Genomic DNA, 16,293 nt, shown 5'->3' on the forward strand with positions numbered 1-16,293 from the left:
TTTTACTCCTCAGTTGTTAAATGAGGAACAAACAGCAAACTGTGTAGCTGCGGTTACTATGGCGCAGCTAACTTGACACTCAGCATGGCCGTGAGCTTTGTACACCTTACAAAGCAGGCGGCCTGTGTGAATGAGTTACTTGAGGTGAATGAGTCTTTTGTTCTGTGGAAATCTCTTCGTATTTATCTCTTTTTTGGTTGGTTGGTTGGTTAGTTTGGTTTGGTTTTGGAATTTTAGTGCAGGGTTTCTCTGTGCGGCACTGGCTGTCCTGAACTCACTCTGTAGATCAGGCTGGCCTTAAACTCAGAGATCCTCCTGCCTCTGCCTCCTGAGTGCTGTCATTAAAGGTGTGCACCACCACCATGTTGATGTCTTTCCCCTAATCTAGTTTACCCTGCTTTACAGCCTTCTGGAGTTGATTGTTTATTTCTACTTCCGAGAGGATCCAGTTGTTTGTACAGCATAACAAAGAACACAGTGTAAGGCTTTACAGAAGGCTCTGCCATGGCGGTGCTCTCGGTTGTCTTCTGTTTGGTCAGCGTTTTATTCTGTGGTGGAGGGGAGGAGTTAAAGAAAACATCTTTCTCACTCTATATTGTGTTTTAAGTTACTGCTGTGATGTGGACTTAGACTGACTGTTTCCATTGCCTCTTCTGCCCCTTCACTGGTGCACCACAGTAACGGTCTGAGGTTAGGACGTGCGGCAGGGATGATTACATTGGTGTGGACTTTCCCTTTAACCTTAAGTGATAAGAATTATATAAAGGAAAATGTATTTCTTGTTAAATGCATTGGGTTAGAAAGATGGCTGAATAGTCAACAGCATGGCTGCTCTTCCCGGGGACCCAGGTTCAGTTTTCAACACCCGTGTGGTAGCTCACACTCTTCTGTAATTCTATTTCCAGAGGACCTAGTACCCCCTTTTGGCCTCCACAGGTTACAGTACACATGATACACATACAAACATACAATCATGAAGGATCAAACACATACAAACTTTAAACTTTTTAAAAAAGTTTTCCTAATTATATAAGAGGTCAAAATGGGGGCTCTTCAGAACTTTTTGAGTATTAATCTTATTTTTGGTTTTAGGGGTTGAACTCAGAACCTTAGCCATGCTATGGAAACTCTGCGTTCTTGAGTGATAATATTAATAATAGTTCTTATTCATGCTTTTTCTCCTCTTTCCTTCAGGTAGCAAATTATGGAGTTGGAGGACAGTATGAACCCCATTTTGACTTTGCCAGGGTAAGTGAAAGAGTAACCTTACTTAGGTTTGGGGAACTCCATGTTTAAAGAAAAAAATCTCCATGACACTTGTTTAAGACAGGCTTGATTGGGAGTGTGAGGGAGGTAGAACTGTAGTGAGGTTTTTCAGTAAGAGACCAAGCTTCAGGTACAGAAGGAAATATGGAAAGCCAGCTACAGGGCAGTGGGCAGTATGGGGCAGTGGGCAGTACGGGGCAGTGGGCAGTACATAGACGATTCCTGAGCAGTAGTGGGCTATGGCTACAGCAGGGACAGGAGCAGTGTGCACTCCCTGGGGGAGGCTGAAAGACAAGGAGCCCAATGAGAGAGCAGGTACTGAGGGGGAGATGAAGATGAAAAGCCCAGAAGCCAGGGCCCAGTAGAGGCGAGGTCGAAGACGAACTGGAGTGGGTGTGGTCAGGAGGAGCATCTTTGTGGATTCTTAGTATAAAACCCATTGCCTGATTGACAGTTGTGACAGGAGATCCTAAAAAGCCTTCTCAGCAGAAAGCAACAATAAAACCCCTCAGAAAAGCCATGCAAGACATTTAATTCAATGCATTGTTGAGCCAAAAAGAGCATAAAGGTTGTTCCCACAGTTGTCAGCTGGGGATGGTGCAGGGACACTGCCTAGAACCCGGGGTGGCAGCTCTGACAGAGGCCATCTGTAATGGTGATTGCAGCCTTGGGAGGGAAGGGTGGCTTGACCTGGCCGTGACAAAGTTGCTCAGTTTGGTGATGTTCCTCAGTGTGACAAAAGCAAGCGTCATTCCCTGCAGATTTAAAAAAAAAAGTCAGTGGCTAAGGCAGGCTGAGAAGACTGCAGCAACCACAGACAGACACTTGCCCCGAATTGCTTGTATGCTGTGTGTGTGGCCCTTAAAAAATAAACGGTGACAAAGATGATGACCTCAGCATATTTGAAAAATAAGCACAGGGAATTTCTTCTAAATAGGAAGAAATGTTAACATTTAAAATGTAAAGGACATGGGGAGGGTTGCTTTTTTTTTTTTTAAGATGATGTGAAATACAGGAACTCATTTGAGAATGAGAGAACCTGGAGTCTAGTGTCGTTATTAAATCTCATTTAATCTCTCTTACCACAATCACTGAAGATTCCAATAACGTGCTGTGAGATCCCACAAACTCCCCACCTCTTGTACCCTTCAGGACAGAAGCACATGTCCCCAAGTAACCCTACTGGCTTTACCTCAGATTCCAGTGTTCTTTTCCTGTAGAAGTCTGCAAAAGCAACATTTTTTGTCTCTTCACTTTAATTTCTGATACTAAAGTCAGGGCTTTTGGTGATATCTGGTTAAAGCCCCATTACAGAATTGAGGCAGTATCTTAGCTCTGAGATATTCATTGATTCCTAGTAATTAGCAAGTAAGAGTGTGGGGCACTTCCAAACCTCTCCCAAACCACCCCACCCCCACACCCCTGATGTATTGTGTAAGCAGCACAGCACACAGTCAGGAGTGCAGCACTGGCACATTCACAGCGCTCGCCGTGATGTCACCTGTCTGCTCAGTTGTCAAATGGCTCTACACTTCTGGCACAGGTGACCTTACGTGATTCCTGTCGTGCTCGGGGCACATCACTGTCACAAGGCTCCCCTGTAGTGGTTGTTACTACACACACCCCTCCTTCTCGTATCCTTGACGTCTGCTGACACATTGCACAGGAGCACACACTATTATTCAGTCAGAAAACAGAGGTAGAGTTTGTGTTCTCTGATGATTTTGCAGGTCTGGGAGCTGAATTGAGCACTTGAGGGTCTTGTGGGACACAGCGCGCTGTCTGGCACAGGCACCTTTTGGGGTGTGTTCTTCTACTTATCACATTTCTGAATTTATACCATTGTACTCGCTGTTTATCCACAGAAAGACGAGCCGGATGCTTTTAGAGAGCTTGGGACAGGAAATAGGATTGCCACGTGGCTCTTCTACGTAAGTAACAGCCAATCATTTGCTGAGATGTGGTGGCAAGGCTCACGTGTTCTGGCATGTTTTATGAAGTTGGCTTAGTGTCGCTTCTGTTTAGCATTCTAAAGCTTTTGTTATCCAAGCACCTGTGAGGGTGACGGGCTGGAGTCATCTGGCTGCAAGGTGAGTTCACAGCTAGCCTGGGTGTCAAAGTACAAAAGGGCTGGGACACCATGCTTCCTTTCCATTCAGGAAGGCTTGGGTTTGATTAAACTCGGGGCCTAAAATATGCTAAGCAAACACTCTTCCTACATGAGCAGCTCCAAAATTAACTTAATGTTTGTTCCACTTTTCTGTTACGTGACAAATCACCCCAAAGCAGCACATCGAACCCGAGGCCTTATGTTTGTTCTGAATGGCTTTAAATAATAGTCGTTATTTCCTCCTCTAGCAGAGATGTCAGTCCGGTTTAGCACCCTGTTCAGCTCTCTCATACAGCTATGGTCACTCGGATCTCCTGGAAGGCTTAGGCACATGGCCTGTTGGCCACTGTCCATGCAGTTCTAGCCAGTCCGTGTGTTTGGGTATCCTCACAGCCTGGAGAGTAGCAAGCCTCTCAAAAGGAAAATTGTACACGGATGTGACAATTACAGCCCTCCTTTAGAAGCCCCAGTGTCCTTTCCGAGGTGTTAAGTCACACCTGCTCCAGTGCTCGCTCTTCTCTGAACTCCCTCCTTAGTTCCGCCCTGCTTCCAGGTGAGGGAACGAGGGCCGCACCATTCGAAAGGAACCCAGAGCAGGTAGTCCTGGGGCTGTAGCTCAAAATGCTGGGTTGGATCTTGAGCACTGAAAAAAACCATGTAGTTAGAATGTATTACATTTAGAAAATATAATTTGCAGGGGTTGGGATTTAGCTCAGTGGTAGAGTGCTGGGTTCGGTCCCCAGCTCCGAAAAAAAATATATAATTTGCTAGTGGTGTAACCCTTAGTTTTTTTAAATACGTGCTTTAAGCAGGGCATGGTGGCATAGTGTTTTTAAGTTTCATGTTTTAGAGGTAGCTTTATGATACAATACATAGTTGGGCTTTGTATGGTGTTTTCTGCTTGTATGTTTAAAAATCTTCACATTGTGATGGGGTTCCTTAGTATATGTGGCTTAGTTTAGGTTTGTGTTATTTTTCTAAGTCAACTTTATGATAACTGTATATATATAACTATACACACACACACACACATACACACACACATATATAATTCTTTAATCTGGGTTTTTAATTTTTTTTTCATTTAAATTTTCTCTAAAGAAGGTTTGGGAATGGCTCAGTCATTAAAGTGCTGTACAAAACATGAGGCCCTAAGTTTGGATTTTTAGCCCTCAAGGAAAAGCCAGGCCTGGTGGTGCACACCTTTCTCCCCAGCGCTGGGGAGACAGACAGGAGAATCTCTGGGCTTCCTGGCCAGCCAGCCTTGCTCCTGGTGAGAGGTCTGACCAGCAGGAAACCCTGAGTCACAAAATGAGGTGGACAGTAATTGAGAGAAGACACTTGCTGTCAGCAGCTGGCCTTGACACAGGTAACACGCAACAAAGATAAACTTTATGTAAGCAGATAGTTACTAAGTACCAGCTACTAGTGAGGTCTTATTCCCTACACTGGAGATTGTCAGTAAGCAAAGCTTGAGTTCCTGCGGTCTAGTGAGGACGGTCAACCTGAGGAGAATGCCTACTGCACTTCTCGTCAGCACATTGTTTACTTTAAGATGTTTCTTTTCCACCTGAGTTAGATGTGTGACTGCAATTCTAGCTCCATCTCCCTCTGGTGGTATTAACTTGGGTGCATGCGTCTAAACTGTGTAGCATGTTAAAACATCCAGCCATACATAAGCATTCTCCATTGTCCCTTCAGCATTAACTCCACCCAGTGCTACCTCTCAGTGTTTCTACCCTCCTTTCTCTTGTAGATGAGTGATGTGTCTGCTGGAGGCGCTACTGTTTTTCCTGAAGTGGGAGCCAGTGTTTGGCCCAAAAAAGTGAGCATGGTTTGTTGTGGGGCTTGGTTTTGTTGGGTCTTTTTCTCCCAAGTTAGAGTTGTGCCTGTAGTTAGTAGTTCAGGCAGTGAGCTACATTTTCAAACTACATCCATCCCCAAGTAAAGGTTGGGTCAATATTATGGTATTAACTTCTGTATGATCAAGAAAACATTGGACAGTGTTAGAATTACACAGGATTAGAGACAGCATATGTCCTGGAGAAAGAACAGGAAAGTTTAAGTACCTGAGTGAAAAGTGGAAACCTGAATGATGAGGTTGCACTGTTCTCCACAGGGCACTGCTGTCTTCTGGTACAATCTGTTTGCCAGTGGAGAAGGAGATTACAGTACACGGCACGCAGCCTGTCCTGTGCTAGTGGGAAACAAATGGGGTAAGTGGTTCCTGTAGTCTCAGAAAAATGAAACTGTTATAGTCTGTACTTTAAACCAAAATGCTTTCTCCCGTGGACTGACCAGTATGGATTCACATTGTGTGAGATTCAGCCAAGCCTGTCTCTGACCTGAATATAAATTTGCATCCCATAGATGAGCATTTTGGTGAGATCGTTTTCGCAGGTACATGCTGCTCATCCAGTTGATTTTCCAAGAGGCATGAGTGAAAAGTTAGTATTTTCCCCTTGAAAGGTGCTCGTGGGTAAGCTAGAATATGGCTCAGTGCAGACTACTGACCAAGATGGAAAGATGGACGAGGAGAGGGAGAGGGAGCCTTCCTAAGCCATAGGTTAATTTTGTCTCCTCAGCACACAACAGTTACTTTTTTTTAAGGCATCTTAAGTGTCAGAATAGATTTGGTTAAGGCACCTGGCTTTAGTGCGAAATTTAAGAGGCCCTCCTTTTCAGACCATGCAAGTATAGCATTGTCCCCATGAGCAACTAGAATTGAGAAAGAAACCGGTTTAATATGTATTAACGCATGTATGCATTTCAGTGTATCAGCGGCACATTTCGGATGCTCACAATCTACATGCCTAGTGGTTACCACATAACCACGGTCAGGAGGCCATTCAGCGAGGCCTGATAATGCTTGAGAAATGTTGGGCACATGAGGACAGCAGGCAGGGAAGACGTAAAGGCTCTTCTCCATTGTGTGCTTGGGCAACAAGAGGTCTGGTCTTAAGCAGCAGCAAAAGGTTTTGGCTCAAAAATAGAAGGAAAGTTTTGGCCAATTGGTAAATAAAGACTGGGTGCCGGGAGGTGACAATAGCGAGTGTAGGAACCTGGCTCAGATAGTTTGTTCAAGTTGAGGAATGCGAGGATAGCCTGGTCTACAGAGTGAATTCCAGGTCAGCCATGGCTGCATAGAGAAACTCTGCCTGGAAATCCAAAACATTATGGGTGCAAGGCAGCAGTCCGGATGTGTGACTGCAGAGATTCTTTCCTGAGGAGGAGCTGTCTTCCTTTCCTGCGCTTGGGTTTGGAGGTAGGACTGGGAGAGCTGAAAGCCCTCTTCGCCATCCACACCGGCTCTTTGCACCTCCCGTAGCTCATTTTACGCCTCATTCGGTGTACACGCGTGAATCTGGTTTTCCAGCACGGTCCAGTTTGTGCAGCAATGCCTTTGCCTGGGTTTCAATCTTAAACGTTTCCTCTGTGTTGAAACTGCCATAGACAAGCTTTTGGATCAGAAGAAAATTCCTTTTTTCCCTCTCACAGTATCCAACAAATGGCTCCATGAACGTGGACAGGAATTTCGAAGGCCGTGTACCCTGTCAGAATTGGAATGACAACCAGGCTTCCCGTGGCTCCTCTCGTCCTCTAACGCACCAGGCATGATCGCTGACTGTAACATTCAGAAGTTTACAGCTGACTAACACTCCATGATTAATTCGGCCGTGAACCCCATCCCATGTTTCATCTGTGGACAATCACTTATTTTTGTGAATTTTTTTAAATTAACACTCAGTCACCACATTGTGTAAAACTTATGGTTCAGTTATCACAGGATACAGGATATTTAAAATGAGGAACCTAGTTCTGTTGTTTAAAAGAGCTTTTTGGTTGATTTTAAAAAAAAAAAAAAAAACGCGTCCAGTAGTAAATCTCACCCATCTCAGGAGCTGGCGGACCGGGGAGGCTGCAGGTGGCGTGCAGATGCCTGTGTACTGTTCTTCCTCCGCCACTGCGCTTTCTGGAGTGCCAAGCACTCGTAGCTAACTAGGGCTCAGGCCCGTCCTAGGGTTTGCCCTCCGTCTACTCTTCCACATGCATAGTTCTTATATAAAGAAACTCTTTATATCAAATCCCCCTCCTCACCACTGGTGAATTCAGCCGGTTTGAGAAATTACTTTGTTCAAAAAGTCCTGCAGAACTGGCCTCATAACTAAATGCTCAGACGTAGACCTTTTCCTCAGTGACTATGGTGTCCAGAGACTGTTCCAAGTGCCACTCCCCTGCCGTGTATTCAGCTGCAGCAGGCGATGATGTTGGCTTTCTGACTAAATTCTGTGCCTTAGGAGACTGGGAGTAATGAAATGGACAGGTCCTTGTAATGAGGGAGTTGGTTTTTAAAAAGAAATTTTTTATAAAAAGCCAAAATGTTTGTTTTTTCCCATTCTGAAATGTGTTATGATAACAGTGACCTATTTATGATCTTAAATCTTTTTTAAAAAAAAAAAGTCTCTGTGTGGTATTTTCATGTTTAAGTCACGCGCAGGCCAATTCTAGTTTACTTCTTTACCCTATAGTGCTTAGATTTAATTCACAGTTACACATTTAGTCAACCAAAGCATGCTTCCTTGGGATGTAGCTTCGGGTACTTGTTCCAAGATGGTGACCCTTTGGTATGAGTTGTTACAATAATGACACTTGTAGTTAGTTTCTCCTATTCAGAAGGTGAACTGTGGTCATGGCTGTGCACTTGATGAATTCTTTACACAGGGCTCTGACTCATTTTAATTCTCTGGGAAAGTACATATTAAAATGAGTTATGTCCATCACAAGGATTTTAGCAAAAAAAATATTAAAGATTAAGTTCAGCACTTTAAACTGATTTTGCAGCCAAACTGTTTTTTAAAAAAAAAAAAACAAACAGGACGTGGTGGCCCATATCTTTGTTCCCAGCACTTAGGAGGCAGCAGCAAGAATCTGAGTTCAAAGAAAGCCTGGCCTACATAGTGAGTTCTAGGTCAGCCAAGGCTACATAGATCCTATCTTAAAAACAAGCAAAACGAGTTCTTTTAGGCCAGTTTCATAGCTCAGACAGAGCAGCGGTGTGAGTCTGTGGGTTCTGTTCCCACTACCAAAACCCTGTATTCTAGCTAACATGAAAGCAACATTTCACAAGTAAAGTGGGCATTACAAGGTGAAACAGATTTGCCACTCGGTGTCAGCAAGTACCTTCTAAGTTAGGAAGGCAGCATGCGTCAGCCCGCCACTGCTCCCGAGTACTGACGAGAAGGCAGGGGCTTGGCTGAAACCAGCAGTGGCCTATAAACATGTGAGGGGCACTCCACCCCTGGTGCTTGGAGGTCAGCAGTGTTAACCCAGGGTCCCATCAGGATCATCAGGTTGCCTAGAATGTGTGAGAACTGTTATTATGGAAAAGTTCCTCAAAACTTGATTTCCTATCAAAAGTTAACATCCTGAGATTCTGTCTCTAAATGGAAGGCAGAGCAGAGATGTTTATAACTGTGCTCACTACAGGATTATTTGTAACCACCATAAAGTGGAAACAACATGAGTGGAGAAACGGTGGTGTGTGTGCTAGAAAAATGTCCAAAGCCAATCCAACCCGCTCAGCATAGACGAATCCACTTACTCGAGATACCTAGAGGGGCTGATGGTTGCCTGGGTGGAGACGAGATGCTTGGAGTTAGTGTTTAATTGTTGAACAGCAATTTAATCCATTTAATGTGATATAAATATACTCTGGTTTAGATATTCTTCACACGTACAAATGTTCTGTCTCATGAATGTATGTGTGCAAGTTTGAAGCCCTTGGAAATCAGAAGCAGACATCGTGTCCTCTGGAACAGGTATAGTTGGTTGTTAGCCATTACTTGGTGCTGCAATTGGACTCTGGTCCTCTGTAAGAGCAGCAAGAGCCAAGCCATCTCTCCAGACCCTAAACACATAAAAATGAGTATGGCCAAGCATGCCCATGGCCCCAGGTTCACTTCAGTCCTCTCCAAGAAAAGTGCTAGTGTATCACAGTTTTGTCTGACAACGTAAACAATTGTATTCTATTCTAATTCTTCTTATAAGCCCGCCACATGGAAAGCAAGGGAATCTGCACGTCCATGCTTGTGATTGGGGTAGCACTGGTCATTTTGGCCAAAGGTGGAAACAATATCTATAATTGAATGGCTGGATGAAGGTAAAAAAACGAGATTTTAAAAATCTGAACTCATAGACTCAAGAGACTTGACAAGAATTAGAAATGAGCAGAATCTCGAAACAAGACTAAGGGATGAGAACGTCTTCAAAACAATAACAAAAGAAACGGTACGCCAGCCATGGTGTTGCACATCTTTAATCCCCACGCTCAGGGTAGAGACAGATGCCAGACTAGGAGGCCAGCCTGCTCTACGTAGTTCAGGCCTGCCCCCCAGGGCTACAAAGGAGACGCAAATCAACTTTGTAAAAAACATTTAACATTACACACTGTTTAGAAACAGATACTGTACCAACATGAGAACAACTTGTAAATTTACCAGATCTTAAAGAGTGATAATTGGCCATATTAGAGAAAATTTGATTATCAGAAGGCGTTGGCAACAACACCCATAGGACAGGGATATACTAGATGGCTCAGTGGTTGAGTGCACTGACTGCTCTTCCAAAGATCCCGAGTTCAATGCTCAGCAACCACATGGTGGCTCACAACCATCTGCAACAGGGTCTGACACTCTTCTGTTGTGCATGAAGACAGCGACAGTGTACTCATACACAAAATCTATCTTTTTTAAAAGGAGGAAAGAAAGAGTTTATGGGCTTGGGCGCTCAGCACTGGAGTTTGGAGCCTCAGAACCCACGTAAATGCTAGGTAGGCATGGCAGCCCTCCTGTGAGATGGAGATGGACTCCCCCAGACAATCCAGCAGTCGGAAGCTGAGTTCCAGGTCCCTGTCGTAACATAAAGCAGTATGGGAAGACTCCTGATGCTAGTGTCTGCCCTCCACATGCATATACCTGGGCACCAGCACTGTCACATACATGTAACTGTGCATACAACACAGAAGTAAGAGGATCTACTCAGACATCACACAGACAAACCTATCAATATCCAGGAAATCAGCATGGCAAATCCATCTCCTGAGGAATCTACTAGGAGACAAGCTCTGACCTCCAGACTACACATTATGGAATAGATCCCACATCTGTGGGATATGTCAGTATATACAGGGGCTGCAGTAAATCTCCAACCCCAGTAAGCCTGTGCAAAAACACACAACTCAGTCACAATATTTCTAAGATGCGCGCCTAGAGAGGGCAGACTTTACTCTCCAGCTGTGAGACCCCTTGCTACTTGAGGCTTCTCCAGGCCACGTGGTTCTGCTCCATCTTCCTTCCACCTCCTCTTCCTCCATTTTCCCTCCCCCACCTCCCCCATTCTCTAAAACCTCCAGCCCACCTTTCCCTCCCACTGCCCAATCACAGGCTCTAGCCTTCGTTTGACCAATTAAAATGGGGAGAAGGTTCACATGAGATCACCAGAGTATGTGATCCACTCCTTGTCGGGGGTGGGGGGGCAGCCCCCCACACCCTTGAAGCAGAATTAACACCAAATACAAACAGCACCAGGGTAACTCGCAGCACGGGGATTAGTGTGATTTTAAGAATGTTTTTCATCAGTCAGTCCCACACTCTAAGCCCCTCTCCAGAGCCTAGGGCTGGGATGATGTCATCACACTCAGCTAATGTTTATGATTTTTTTTTTTTTTTGGTTCTTTTTTTCGGAGCTGGGGACCGAACCCAGGGCCTTGCGCTTCCTAGGCAAGCGCTCTACCACTGAGCTAAATCCCCAGCCCCTAATGTTTATGATTTTTAAATCTACCTTTACTGTTGTGTCCTAGTAGCCTGTTAAAGCACAGTGAACACCCACAGTTAGAGTAGAAATGCCTTAGGAGAAAGTTGTTAGAAGTCAAACTTGTCACTTACAAAACTAGAACATGGTGGAATTTCTTTTTGCAATGTAGCCAAATGAAAACAGTTGGAGTCAACCTGTGCATGATCCCATACGTTCAAAGTTCTAGAGCAAGCATACATAGAATGAGAAGAAATAGGGAGAGAGGAGGATTAGAGACCTAATAGCCAAAGGATTGGCTTTTCTTCAGCTGGGAATGGAAACACTTGTGGGTTGTGTAGGCTGGGGGCGGTTTGCACACACTGGAGAAATGGAGGTGGGAGGCCAGAAATTCAAGGTTGTTCTGCTACATCGTTAGTTTGAGGCTAGCCTGGAGTACAGGAGACCCTGTGTCCCAAAAACAAATGTCTGGTGAAATTGTTTTAAGTGGTGACTACAATCCCATGACTAAGCCATTGGATTAAAACTAAAATGTGTAACAACTATATAAAACATAGGTTTCAAGGCAGTAACTTGGATGGTATGAAATATATGCTCAAAGCCATTTTTAAAAGCTAGGAAAATAACAGAAATAAATGAAACATATACTGGGCCAACCAGAGAAAACTTTTAAAAAGCCAAAACTTGTATTTTTACAAATGATAAACCTCCAGCTAAGAAAATTGCCAATATCTTTATGACAAGTTGGGAAGATTATGAAGTTAACAAATTCCTTAAAAGGCAAATTGTAAAATCTCCAAAACTCTCAATATCACCATTATTGAATAAAAAAATTAAATGCTTAAAAATGTTACCAAAAAGCAATACAGAATCCTAGATGGTTTCATTGAACTCTACCACACAGGAAGAATGCCACCAACCACAGACAGATGGCTTCAGAAGTTCCAAAATTCCCAACATACTTTAAGACACATCACTGATCTCTAAGCAGACTAAAGAAGTTAGCATTCTGGCCAAGAGAAGTGATGATAACTAAAAGGAAATTACTTTCTCTTCATTTGTGTACCGTGTAACTGGGTATATGTAGAAAAACATTGAGCTAATGTCATATAGAAGTCATCGTGGGGGCTGGGGAGACAGAGCCCTCTGTAACCCTGTGCTCAGGAGACAAGGACAAGACAACCCCGAGCTTGCTGGACAGACAGTCTTCCCAAATTGGTCCTGCCCAGGTTGGTGGCTGACTCTGTCTCAAAAGCTAAGGTGGGGAGATAGAGAGAGACACCTGACTTCGACCTCTAACCTTCTGACCTTCTGACCACACGCTTGCGCACGCACTCACACACGCACGCACGCAGGGTGCTCCATGCACATATACATAAACACAATAACCACACTCCCAAAACTTTAAAAGTGTTAAGAAGGCTGATCTTTAAAAAAAAAAAAAAAAAGCTAGGTTCAGAGCCGGAAGAGAACCTAGCTTTGGAGGGCAGGGCACAGGGGTTGAGGATGGACAAGATGCTGGCTGCTAAGAAATGGATGCAGTTCAGAATGTAGACAGACAGTGGGAGCCGAAAAGTAAAGGAGCCGTCAGGGCAAGGTGGGAAGTTAATGCTCTGGAGTCTGCGGTAAAGGAAAAGAAGAAAACGGAAAAGTGAGGAAGTCCACCGTGGACTGGGAGAAGAACCGGAAGGGAACCCAGTAGGGAGGGTGTTCGCCGGGGCGTATGTAAGTGCGCATTTCAGAGTAGAGGCAGAAACACCCTGGTGCAGGGCCCTGTAGCTGGAGAGATGAGAAAGGTCAGTTCTCTAAGGGTTACAAAAACAACCTCCTCCGGTGGGGTGACTGACAATTCACCTGCAAGGTTACCTTTCTTTAAGCTCCTCCTTCTGGGGGGTCGGGGGTGGGGGAGGGCTCTAGATACTTAAGTTTAAAAACAAATACCAGATACTCTTCTTCCTCCAGTCACAACCCTCAGCCTGCTAAGGGCCTGTGTGCCTTATCTCAATTCTTTTAACTAGAGCCAGGAAATGGCTCTTTTCAGTTTCCTCACTTAAGCCCTTGGCAAACACTGGCCGTGTCCTCCCTTTTCTTCAGATGTTCTCCTGTGTAGACTTAGTCTGTCCAAAGTGCAGACTTCCTGCAGGGCCTCCCTTGGGTTAGTCCTGGGGGCTCCCTTGGCACAGTCTGTCCTTGAATTTCACCCACACCATTTCATTGCCCAGTGACTCAAAGCTCTGTGGTTGAATAAATGAGCGAAGCCTGCAAAGCCTGCGGGTCGAATGTCTCTTCACAGTCTCCAGCCAGTCCCAGGTCGACCGATCCTCATTATGCAGGGAGAAGAAGCCTTGCTAGAGACCAGGCAATGAATATGGAGCCCAATTCCCAGAATTCACTGAATACAGGAATGGTCTGAATGAAATAAGGAGAAACATTAAAAGGAGAGGTGGGGTTCTCAGTTTCAGTTTCTCAGCAGCAGTTCCTAGGCAGGTGGGGATGAAGATGGGAATGAGGATGGGGGTGAGGATAGGGGTGTGCCAGGAGGTTCTGAAAGGGGACGGGGGTGAGGGGTGGGGGGAGAAACCCAAACAACAAAACCAAAACACACACAAAATAAACAACAACAACAACGGTGAGCTGTGGCTACACCACGGGACTTAGCAGGAAACTTGGTTACTCTCAGGCTTCTCTTGTCCAGGGCATAGGACGAGGAGATCTACATACTGTCTCCTTTGGGCCTTTGTCAGGGGCTGCTCCAGGGTAACTGATTGCCAGGCTACTCCAGCTGGACACTTGCAGATCTCACGAAGAAGGTTCAGGTCACTGAAGTCAGTCTCTAGGGAAAGCCAGCAGGGCTCCAGGGGCAGAACTTGGCTCAGGAGAGAGTGGGGTCGGCTACTACCCTAGAGGCAGCTGTACCACCCCTCATAGGATCGAGAACTTCTGCTCAGCACCAGTGAACCAGGAGCCAAGACCTGGCAGTGTGATGCAGGCCTGGGAACGAAGGCAGAGCTCTGTTGGGGTGTGTTCACCACTCAGAATCTCACCTCAAGGTACTCAGCCTGTTTGGATACCTAACTGTGCTTTCCCACGAACACTGGCGACAATATCTACCTTACCCAGCGCTGAGAAATACACCCGGAAGGACAAACAGAACATTTTAAATGCCAGGCTGTAGAGAGACTCAATGATCAGTAAGTGGACTACACATAAGTCTAACAGAGCTATGGAGGATGGGTCAGAGCCAACCAGGCACAGACAAGCTTTTTGGAAGTGATTCAGGACCATGTGGATGGACGGCTGGGCTTGTCAGCCATGGGGCAGAATGCTTGTCCAGCATGCAGGGGACCTTAGGCTCATGGATGATGTGACATGGAAGGACTGTAGAACAGGACAGACACTGACTCCTATAGAGTACACTGCACTTCCTCCACCACTCATGGCTTCCTGCTAGGACCTGTGTATGCCACCGCTCTGCCCAGGTTGACCTACATGGGCCCTCTAGGTTCCCATGGGCACTTTGTCTTGTCCTCCATGCTCTCCCAGCAGGCTCACAGAACTGTAATAGAGGCTATAGTCCAGTGTCCTGAATATACAAAACACGTGTACATGTGTGTAGCACACTGAGCTCTGGAAAACTGCTGTAGAGTCGGGGTTACAGACTCATCTTACCCTGCAGAAATCCAGTTTATATGAGGCTGACAGACAAATTAGCATGGTTTTGAACATGCTACGTGGAGATAACAATGTGTGTGTGTGGGGGGAGGGTACAATCTTTTAAAAATATTAGGCAGTCTAATTTCTATTATAAGCTTAAAAAAATTTACAGTTGTGAGGTTGGCCAGATAAAGCCATTGTTAAAGTGCCTACCAGACCTGGGTTCTCGGGATTCAGCCAGGCGTGGTGATGCATGTGTGTAATCCCAGAGCCTAGAGACAGAGACAGGTGGCTCCCTGGGCTTGCCGGGCAGCCAGCCTAGCTGAGTTGGCAAGTTCCACACCAGTAACAGACTGCGCTAGTTTAAAAAAAGTGTGTGATTTTCTTAATTTGCAACTTTAAAAAATAATAAAGTTTCAAATAAATAAATAAATGCAGTCGAGTGCACAATTTTATACTTTTAATCCCAGCTCTCAGGGGGCAGAGGCAAATGGATCTCTGTGAGATTGAGGCCAGCATGGTCTACATAGTGAGTTCATGCTGGCCATGACTGTACAGTGAGACCCTGTAAATATATAAATAAAATTAAAAGGTAGATGGCACCTGAGGAAGGACAGCTAAGGGTGTCCTCCACCTTCTACACACATGAGTTGGTGCACACAAAGGTACATGTACACTGTCTGAGTCACTCTTCTGTTGCTGTGAAGAGACAGCAGGACTGAGGCAACTCTGATAAAAGTAAGCATTTATGTGTTTGCTTACAGAGGTGGAGAGCATGGTGGTCCACAGGCAATGGTGAGAGCTACTCCATGGATGTGTATGCAGAAGAGAGGGAGAGACAGAAAGTCAGACGGAGAGAGAGAGACAGACAGACAGACAGACAGACAGACAGACAGACAGACAGAGACAGAGAGACTGGAGCTCAGGGACTACCCCTAGTGGCACACTTCCTCCTAAATCTTCTAAGTTCTATTCCCCGATGACTAACCATTCAAATAGATGAGCCTATGGGGACCATTCTTATTCAAACCTCCACATATACACTTGCATGCACACACACATGTACAGACAGACTGCCAAACAGACACACACACACACACACACACACACACACACACACACCATGTCACATTTGTGTTCTAAACTGCTATGCTGTCACCCATCACTCCAGAAACCAACTCTCTAGTTCACAGTTGCAGCTGAAGAGTTATCTACCCCTCAGTGGGCAGAAACCCATAGAGCACCAAGGAAACGATGGGCTTCAAAATCTGCTCTGGACAGTGTGCCCTCTAGTGGTAGAGCAAAGGCCCTCATGAAGCTAGTCTTCACCCACCCCGTAACTCATGTGAAAGTTTTCTTCAAGAGTTCAAGACAAGGCCTGCATGGCCACTTCAGAAGGGATGGCGTGATGGTGTGATATGGTCCTGCCCCTGTAGTAGAGTCCATTCTGGCCT

At 45.3% G+C, this 16,293-nt stretch overlaps 1 protein-coding gene across 6 annotated transcripts in view; it reads left to right on the forward strand.

The window, feature by feature from the left end:
• The window catches only part of P4ha1 (prolyl 4-hydroxylase subunit alpha 1), a 50,553-nt gene extending 42,347 nt beyond the window's left edge, over positions 1–8,206 (forward strand). For 5 of the 6 annotated variants that reach the window (XM_087598277.1, XM_087598275.1, XM_087598273.1 and 2 more), the window contains 5 exons: positions 1,195–1,248; positions 3,132–3,197; positions 5,133–5,201; positions 5,496–5,592; positions 6,875–7,506. In XM_087598277.1, coding sequence (XP_087454403.1) covers positions 1,195–1,248; positions 3,132–3,197; positions 5,133–5,201; positions 5,496–5,592; positions 6,875–6,945 — 357 coding nt within the window. In that variant the 3' untranslated portion in view covers positions 6,946–7,506. 6 annotated transcript variants of the gene reach the window in all.
• Positions 8,207–16,293: the final 8,087 nt, after the last annotated feature.

This window comes from Rattus norvegicus, chromosome 20 (assembly GCF_021556685.1).
Source record: "Rattus norvegicus strain SHRSP/BbbUtx chromosome 20, alternate assembly SHRSP_T2T, whole genome shotgun sequence".
NCBI classification, from domain to species: Eukaryota; Metazoa; Chordata; class Mammalia; order Rodentia; family Muridae; genus Rattus; species Rattus norvegicus.